Below are 10000 nucleotides of genomic sequence, written 5' to 3'. Positions count from 1 at the left end.
CACCAATAGCCGCTAATAGTCAACCAACCGAACACTCCAATTGACCATAGTCTTTAAATACATATACACTCTCTCATGCTCAGAGAGAGGGAGAATGACAGACAGACACAGACAGACAGGAGAAAAATATATATTTTAATACAGGCGTAAGGAGGTCATACAGGGCATCCCAGCAGTAGATACTCACACCAACCAGACTGGCGGGATCGATGGCGATGCCCCTTTAAAAAGCCTTGGGCCGTAGCCTATAGGCCTATATAGACACTTTGTGGTTAGCTGTTAGCGGTTTAGCCCCAGCCTGTGTCCCAAACGGCACCCTATTTCCTAAATAGTGCACGACCTATGGGCCCTGGTCAAAAGAAGTGCACCATATAAGGAATAGGGGTGCCTTTTGGGACGCAACCCCAGTTATCTGTAACTGTAAAGCTACTGTAAGCAACGGCTCGGAGATGGCTGCTCTGAGTGCTATTTGTTCTAAGGCCAGATTGGAGACGGCAGCCGGGGGAATCTGTTGGGATTTCTCTCCCAGCGTCTACTTAATATTTCAGAGGCACTTATGCCTTATTAGGCGTACATGAGGTGCATGAGGTGGCTCTATGCTAGACAGACTAAGAAGCCTTACTTCCTTTTAGTGTCTGGGCCACAGCCCTGTTGTTGACCACCAGCGCCGTATATAGCTGTGGTTGTTGAGCACTTTAGATGAAGAGTGAATGGTGGCAACAAATATATATATATTGTCCGTAATGGAAGCAACAGTCACACAAATTCATAGCCATTTTCTTTTGTATACCACTCAAAATTGCATTTTGTCAATATAAACTACACAGTTCAGTTGTGAGTGTAGATTACACCTGCCATGCCACTATTCTAGGAACAGATATTTGCATTTTTTTTTTATCAAGTGCAACACTCATCCCACAGAGTGGTGGAAGTGAACTAGACTGGACTCTGTTCTCAGTGGTGAGATTGACAGTCTGGGGCAAAGGTTTAGGCGAAATGGTTCTCACCCGAGTTATACCATGGTGTTTTCAGAGTGGTTGCGTGTGTCTCCCTCTCCCAGACACACACACATGCAAGCGGACACACGGACAAGCACGCACACCCGCGCATACACACACACTCCCAGGCTCCGCTGTCTGTCTGAGGGGATTGTCCCTGGCCTGGCGCCTGTAGGGAATGCACAAGAGGTGGACGGAAGTCCCAGAAAAACAAGGAAGGTGTGGAAGGTAATTAGCAGGATCTGTTAGCAGTTGAGAGGATGAGAGGAGGATGAGGGGAAAGGAGTAGAGGAGAGAAGGCATGCCTGGACTGGTGCTGAACAACAGCCCCGAAGGACTTCCTTAAGTTTCCACCTCTCACCCCTTATGGGTTTCTTCTGGCCTCTATGGAGGGCTGGTGGAAACCATCATGGGTCTCAACAAGCAGGACTCCATAACCCATAAAGACCCCAGTCACATAGTGAGGGAGAAGGGGGGAGGGAAGGAGTCAGAAAAATGCAAGGTGAACGCAAATGGACTTGAGTGGGACGAGGGTCTGTCTGTCTGTCTGTCTGCCTGCCTGCGTGTGTGCGCACATGTGGTGTGTGTGTGTGTGTGTGTGAGAGACTCCGTTCTGCCACTCGGCCAGCCTTCATACATGTATTCATCAGGGCCTGGGGAGACGGAGAGCTCAGGTCAATAATCACATCTGAGAAACACTCAGTCATCGCTTCTAATCCACGACAGGCGAGAGAGCCCACTCCCGAATCAATTAAAACCTAATTAGGCTCTCAGTTCCTTCTCAGGCCTTTTATCTTTTACGTACACACTGTAGTGTGTGTGTGTGTGTGTGTGTGTGTGTGTGTGTGTGTGTGTGTGTGTGTGTGTGTGTGTGTGTGTGTGTGTGTGTGTGTTGTGTGTATTTGTCTTAAGCATGTGTCAGTTACAGCCAAAAAACACACATACTTTGTACACACACACACACACACTCATGGATTTCTAGTTTTCTAAGCTTAACCAAGGGAGCTCTGGAGTAATCCTCTTTTAATAGCCACCGTGATGTAGCATTCGATAGGAATGTGTGTGAATTGGATCAAGGCCCTCACATTAGTGTAGTTTGATCCTCGGCCGGTGCAGGTTTTTGTTCCAGCCCAGCACAAACACACTTCACTCAACTCATCAACAAAATCATCAAGCCCTTGTTGAGTGTTAGTGCTTGGCTGTAACAAATATGTGCACACCCTGTGAGGCTCCCAGAACAAACATTAACGGTCACTGATCTCCAGAGTCTATGTCAATCTAAACATTCCTGCTCTCAATGACAGTGTATGAGGCTGTATTATTTGTGTGTGTGTGCATGCGTGCTTTTGTGTGTGTGTGTGTGTGTGTGTGTGTGTGTGTGTGTGTGTGTGTGTGTGTGTGTGTGATGTGTGTGTGTGTGCATGTGTGCTTTTTGTAATTGATGTGTGTGTTTCAACTGTGTTGTGTGTGGTGTGTGTATCCAGGGGTGTGGTGTGTGGGTGTGTGTGTGTCATTATTTGTGTGTGTGTGTGTGTGTGTTGTGTGTGTCATTGTGTGCTGTGTGTGTGTGTGTGCCTCACGTGTGTGTGTTGTGCTTTCACTTACAGGACAACCAGAACAGTGATCCAGTGCTGTGCTGGAGGCTGCTGAAGGCCTTTCATTGTAATTAGATGTTGCGACTGTTTCAACTGCTCTTGTTTGATGGCTCCGTCACATATCCAGGGGAGGGTTGAGGGGGGACGCGTATTCATTATTTGTCCCAGGAAGTCCACTGTGGAAAAGCTGAAATTCACTATTTTCATTCATCTGCTTGCTCTGCACTCATATTTAGCCTCACGTCGAAGTGTTTGCCCTTTTTCCTTACAGGACAACCAGAGCTACAAGTTGATCAACAATTTGACATGAACAGTTGTATTCATCATTTTTGATTGACTAATGTCAATAGAGATATAAGGTCTGCCAAGCAAAAACCTGATAAAAAAACAAAATCTGGGGGAAAAAGTACAGAAATTGTTTGCTCACTGGGGAAATGAATATCCAACTCGTCAGTGACAAACTGTGTGGAGTTTGTGACCGCAACTATGAGCTTATTACAGTATTATAGACACTTTGTCCTGGGATTTCCTCTGATCTTCTATGTAGAAGAACACACAGGCACAGTATCTCATTCTCAGGTATGGCCCTTTCCTAGCTTCTTAAGTGTCAGTGACTCGTTTCTGTTGAGTTGGCGAATTTTGGAGCGGCAGGTGGGATTTTTTCCAAGTTTCTCCTCTCTCTGTCTCTGAAATGACAGTTAAGAATTTGGGTTAGTTCAGGGAGCTCAATAGGTCTTAGGTCAAAGGTCATATGGACCAGAGTTCAATCACATTGAGCCCCAAAGCCGTTTCTTCTCTATTCTTCTCTTTGTCCTTGGTTTTAAGCTTGATTCATCCATTCAAGCATTCTACTGAAGTCAATACGTCCTTTTCGAAGCACCTTAAAAAATACATGATTAAATAAATCCATAGGTAAGATGTCCATATTAGGACAGTCTTAGCTTTGATTAAACCGCTCTTCCTGAGACTAAGGCAACTCCTGCTGAGATTGAAACAATTCCTGAGGCTGTCCTAATATGGACGCCGCACATAAAAACATTTCAAGGATTTTTCAGGAAATTCTCTATTTCTCATTCTCAGGTATGATTTCATTGAGATCCGTGATGGTGGTTCGGACTCGGCTGAGCTGCTGGGTAAACACTGCAGTAACATCGCCCCCCCAGCCATCATCTCTTCTGGTACCGCCCTGCACATCAAGTTTGTCTCAGACTACGCCCACCAGGGGGCTGGCTTCTCACTGCGCTACGAGATCTTCAAGACAGGTGAGCCAATACTCAAATGATGTCCGGCACCTCGTTATTGAGGCGTTTTTTGTGATTTTTATTTGTGTGTGGGGGGGTTGTTTGATTGTGTGTGTGTGTTATTGGTTGTGTGATTGGGACATTGATATTTGACTGGTTGTTGATAGGTTGGGATGGAGACATATGTAGAGAGGTTTTGGCCAATCCTAGATGGATGCCAAGTTGTTGCCTGTGAGCATTATATTTATTCAATAAAAATGTGTATTTAGAAACCTGTGGATTGCTATTGGTCAATATTGCCCATGAGGCGCTAACATGGCTTTCATCAAACCATGTAATGTGATCTAAGTTCATTCTAATACATTTTTGGGTTGGCTCTGGGTGGCCATTCCCCTAACTATCTAACGAGCTTTGTGGAACGGTTGGATGGTTGACTGAGTTCTTGCTATGGATGCCTTGGGCAGAAGGACCTGTGATGACCTTCACCTTCATGTGGCGGAGTCTACCTCACACACGCACACCCATACACACACTCACTCACCTCGCAAACTCACACACACCCATACACACACTCACTCACCTCGCAAACTCACACACACCCATACACACACTCACTCACCTCGCAAACTCACACACACCCATACACACACTCACTCACCTCGCAAACTCACACACACCCCGACCAATTAACTTCAAAAGAGGCAGGGAGGAAAATAAACATGGTTTTACAGGAAAGAGGGAAAAAAAAGCCCAAACTCTTTTCATCCTGTCTGAAAAGCATCTCAGGAATGCCTCTTTTAACTGGCCTGGGATCTGCTTCATCTAGGGGGGGGGTGATGGAGAGAGGTTACCGGCTGTATAGGGAGATGATGAGGAGGGAGGGCGGAGGAGGGGGCAGAATGGGCGAGGGTGATTGAGAGGGGCTACAGGCGGTGGGGAGATGATTACTGGGGGAGGGAGGGGGAGAGGGAGAGGATGGGTTGGTGGTGGTAGTGCATAAGAGGAAGTGTACTTGACATACAGTAGTGTGCTGATTCACTGGACTGAGCTGTACTGATACACTCTGTACTGAGCTGTGCTTTGCTTGTAAGATCCCATTGACATTGATTTGTTTGGGTGGGATTCAGGTAGTAGTGCCTCCTCTGTTTCAAAACGTTTTTAAACGTGATTTGAAAAACAACTATTTTGAACGTGGCCCAGTTTTGTCATTAGGCTCTGTTACCAAGGCCACCAGCACAATGATATGATGATGTGATAGGGCTAATATTATACACACGTACACACACTCACTCTGTAACAGAATAGATGGGTATGCTGTTGCCATGGTTTTAACAAGAGCCTGCTATGCATTTGGGGTGCAAGAACAATGGTATGCGTGTGTAGGTGCATATTTATGTATGTGTGATATGTGTTCGTGGGTGGTTACAGTGTGCTTGGGCGTTATAGGATTCTGTTTGTGCCTATGTAGGCGTATAGATGTGTGCGTTTCTGTGCGAGAGAGATCGACACGCAGAGCATCTGTTTTGGAGTGCAGTCTTCTCTCCCTTTGCATCCTACACCCATCACGGTTGTTTATTTTAACAAGTCAGGATCGGGCCAAATAGTTCCGCAAACCCCAGTAGTTTACGAGTTCTGGGAGAAGATTAGAGACTGCCAGGCACAACCCCGCAGTGGGAGAGCTATTGTTTATTTACAATGATGTTTGTGCATGGGGTATGTGTGTTCTCGTCTTATTTGTGTGCACTTGCAGTGTGTGTGCGTGCGTGTGTGTGTGTACATGCTCTAGTCCGTATGTGTTTTGAAGGAGGGCGTCACTAGTGGAGATATGATCTTAGGTCAATACACAACTTGGAGGTGTGTCTGTCCGGCTGGCGGTTGTCCTCAGCCAGAGCCTGACCCTTCAGTCCTTCTTTTGCTGCTGATCGGGGTCATGTTCATTAGGGCACACAATGGAAAACGTTTCAAAATAGTTTGCAACTGAAACTAAAATCATTGTTTCCTATTGGGAAAGTCCAGGTAATTGTCCCTTCCTGTTTCAGTCTGTTTTCTTCCGTTTGGTGCCAAATGAACATGACCCTGCAGTACATCTCTTCTCTTCTCCTAGACTGCCATCAGCACCCAGGGTTAATGAGGAGGAGTATGTTGTAGCTAAGTAAGCAGAGAGTGTGTGTGTGTGTGTGTGTGTGTGTGTGTGTGTGTGTGTGTGTGTGTGTGTGTGTGTGTGTGTGTGTGTGTGTGTGTGTGTGTGTGTGTGTGTGTGTGTGTGTGTGTGTGTGTGTGTGTGTGTGTGTGTGTGTGTGCGCAGACATGCATATGTGTTTGTGTATACTGTGCCCACTTTCCTATGTTCAGTGCCGATAATGGATACAGGGATAATAAACAGCAATAAGATATTTGACTTCTCACCCTTAACTGTATTCCCAAATTCCTTTTTCCCTGAGCCCCCATCCCATCCCCCTGAGGGAACGTGTGCCCCAAAACAACAACCCAAACCACCCCACACCCATCCCACACGCACGCACCATAACCCCACAGTAGTGAATGTGCACCCACTGCCCTCCCTCCCCCCGTTATGGTTGTGCCCTACTTTCCTCACACACACTGGCGAACTAACCCCTCTTACCAAACCAGCCCCCCTCTCCGCCCCCCTGTCATGTGACTCTGTTACTGTGACGCTGTTACCACGGCTAGTACGGGAAGACTTCACGCCAAGCGACCGTGATTCATCTGTCTGTGGTTCCCCTTGGGGTCATAGTCGTTCCCCCCTAACCCGGTCTGTCAGGTCACCTTTGGAATGTAGTGGAATTAGCCCCGATTGACCAGGGTGACTGACCTGGCTGTGACCCCTTCCTAACCAATGGTCGTGCGAGCACACATACATGCACGCGTAAATAGACTGCGGTGTCTTAACTTGCCAAGCTGTGGTACACCCCCCCCCAGACACACCACACAAACAACACACACGCCTCAATTGTATTTCCGTGAAACCCTTCAGTTGACTCCAGCGAGAGTAGGCTGTGAGACAGAGAGAGAGAAAGATGGAGAGCGAGAGGAAGAGAGTGTTAAAGAGGTTGTAATGTGCAACAGACGGGCGCAAATGTGGAGGTGAACTCTCACAGCATGAGGTGCATGAGGAGAGGGAGAGGAAGACGAAAAAAGGAGGAGGGGGAAGAGGGCGAATGAACAGACTGCGGATCCCTCCTAGGGATTGGGGGGGGTGAAGGAATGGAGCGTGGGAGGGAGGGGGGATTCCCTGACACAACATGGGCAGAGACTACTCCGTCAGGCACTCGAGCGGAAAGCGCCGGTGCGTTTCTACCCAGCAACTCATCCACTCCCCCCTCCTCAACCCCCCCCCCCCGCCGGCAGACAGCTCTTGCCAAATGGCTGCTCGTGGTGAAATGTGCAAGCCAGGCAAGTGGCTGCTGTGCCAGACGTGTGTGTGTGTGTGTGTGTGTGTGTGTGTGTGTGTGTGTGTGTGTGTGTGTGTGTGTGTGTGTGTGTGTGTGTGTGTGTGTGTGTGTGTGTGTGTGTGTGTGTGTGTGTGTGTGTGTGTGAGGGTCTTGTTTTTGGAATGTTCATATACTTGAACTAATAAGGACTAACAAAAGGGAGAGTACTCATGCTTACACACCATCTCTCACACACACGCCACACACATATCTGGCATGTGACGATGTGAGCGTGCGAGACGGGTGGTAACACACACTGGGCTAGTATAGACATGCAATGGTGTGATTGAAGCCCTCTTTCTTCTGCCTGGGTAACAGTCAAGTGCACCCTGACCCAGTATTGAAGATAACAGGGCCAGTGGGCCAGTGTGTCTCACACAACATGTTGAGGCTTACCACACACACACACACACACACACACACACACACACACACACACACACACACACACACACACACACACACACACACACACACACACACACCGAGGCACACAAACACATACCCTGTCTATCATAAACCACAAACCTATGTAGAATGCAGTATGCGTTTTCATTCAATCACACACACTGGAACACTTTCATAGTGTCACGCATGTTCTTCTACACAAACACACACACAGCATTCCCTATTCAGTGAGGGGCAGTCAATGAGCAGTAGTAGTCTCCAGGGTGGCGCAGTGGTCTAGGCTCTGTCGCAGCCGGCCGCGACCGGGAGGCCCAATTGTCTGGGTTAGGGAGGGTTTGGCCTGCAGGGATGTCCTTGTCTCATCACGCACTCGCGACTCCTGAGGCGGACCGGGCACAGTGCACACTGACCAGGTCGCCAGGTGTACGGTGTTTATACGGTGTTTCCTCTGACACATTGGTGCGGCTGGCTTCTGGGTTGGTTGTGCATTGTGTCAAGAAGCAGTGCGGCTAGGTTGGGTTGTGTTTCGGAGGGCGCATGGCTCTCGACCTTCGCCTATCCCGAGTCCGTACGGGAGTTGCGGCGATGAGACAAGACTGTAACTACCAATTGGATACCATGAAATTGTGTAAAAAAAAACATAAAAAATAATGAGCTGAGTTTTTTTTTTTTAAATGAGCTTTCTCCTGGACTTGTCTGTTGTTTGTGAGTGTGTGTTTCTCTCTACCTGCGGTGAAAGGCAGCAGTCCCCATCTCCATGAGGTCTATAAAAGTGTGTCGGCATAGTGACAGGTTAAGGCAGGCATCACACTGGCCTTGTCTCTACTCGTTAAACGAGAGGGTCTGACTGACCAATGGAGGCACAGGAGACACACACACACACACACACATACATGTACACATGCACGGATGGACAACACACATGCGCATGCACGCACACACTCACACACACACACACGCGCACACGCACACGCACACACACACACACACACACGCACACACACACACACACACACACACACACACAAACACCATTGGAGACACATAGTGAGAACATTCAAACACTACACGTGGTGATGGTTGTTGTGATGTGGTTGAAGTACGGTCAGACAAGGTCAAATCCGACCTGGGGGGGGGGCTTTGCTTTAGGAGTCACCAAAATGTGTAGAGTCTGTTTGCTGTTGCTTATCCCATTGTATTCCTTTCCCTGCCTCTTTGCTGCTCTTTCTGTATGCCCCTCACAGAATCATTGCTATGTGCTGCTGGTTGAGCTTGTCTGTCTATTCACAGCTTGCGTGTTGTAAGTATGCGTATACGTGTGTGACCCAGCAATGTTTTCAATAACAAGAGAGAGAGAGAGAGAGGGAATACAGAGAGTTTGGGGATTGTAAGGTGCAGGTATATATGATCCGTGTTTCGAATAAATGAGAGAGCGAGAGAGACTTGCACATGACAAGTCATTAATGAGCACGTCCATAAACACTCAGTAACTCAGGGGGAAGTTTATATGGGAGGCACATCTGTCGGCGAGCTCAAGGTGAGCCGCCCAGGGCGAATAAATCTGCATAGCTAATGAGCTGCTGACACGCCAGGCCGCTTAGCGAGCTTACTCTCGTTTGTTTTGGCATGTGTTTTTCTTTTCTCTTCTTTTTTTTTTAAGCAAATGCAGAGCTTCCTGGGCTGTGGGTTGTGGTGACGGTTATGAAGTTTATGATGAGGCGTGTGTGTGTGTGTCAAAGGTCAAATGGGGGTGCTTATATTTGTCCTGTTTTGCTGCATGTACAAGAAGGGTAACCTGTACGAGTGTGAAGTTTTTATATCCCAACCCCCACCGAGACACCCTCGGAGAGTGGAGTCATAGCCAGGTATCTGCCATTATTGACGGCGACCCGGAAGCAATTAGGGTTACGTACCTTGTTCAAAGGGCACATTGACAGATTTTTCACCTAGTCAGCTCGGAACCAGCGACCTTTTCGGGGTTACTTGCCCAACACTCTTAACCACTAGGGTGCCTGCCACTCTGTGTGTGTGAGAGGGTGTGTGCATGCGTGTGTATGTGAATGTGTGTTACACAATGAACTGCAACTGGATTCTATTATCGCAGTCTTGCAGAGACAAATGTATTTTCTTTAAAAAAACAACAACCCTACTAGTAAAAAATATGATTGCTTTTCTGTGGTAAATTGCTCATGTCTGTGTTCTCCATAGGATCGGAATTCTGTTTCCGGAATTTCACCAGTCCTTCCGGAGTGATCGAGTCCCCCGGCTTCCCTGACAAGTACCCCCACAACCTGGAATGTTCTTAC

General features: G+C 47.8%; 1 protein-coding gene across 2 annotated transcripts in view; it reads left to right on the top strand.

The window, feature by feature from the left end:
- LOC135543614 (neuropilin-2-like) overlaps window positions 1-10000 on the top strand; it is a 67520-nt gene that overhangs the window by 14117 nt on the left and 43403 nt on the right. For both annotated transcript variants that reach the window (XM_064971019.1, XM_064971020.1), the window contains exons 3-4: window positions 3674-3855; window positions 9903-10000. The exon at window positions 9903-10000 is cut by the window's right edge and continues 133 nt beyond it. In XM_064971019.1, coding sequence (XP_064827091.1) covers window positions 3674-3855; window positions 9903-10000 — 280 coding nt within the window. The remainder of the gene's footprint in view (window positions 1-3673; window positions 3856-9902) is intronic.

The sequence above is a fragment of the Oncorhynchus masou genome, chromosome 7 (genome assembly GCF_036934945.1).
Source record: "Oncorhynchus masou masou isolate Uvic2021 chromosome 7, UVic_Omas_1.1, whole genome shotgun sequence".
NCBI classification, from domain to species: Eukaryota; Metazoa; Chordata; class Actinopteri; order Salmoniformes; family Salmonidae; genus Oncorhynchus; species Oncorhynchus masou.
This window is presented reverse-complemented; position numbering and strand designations above follow the sequence as displayed.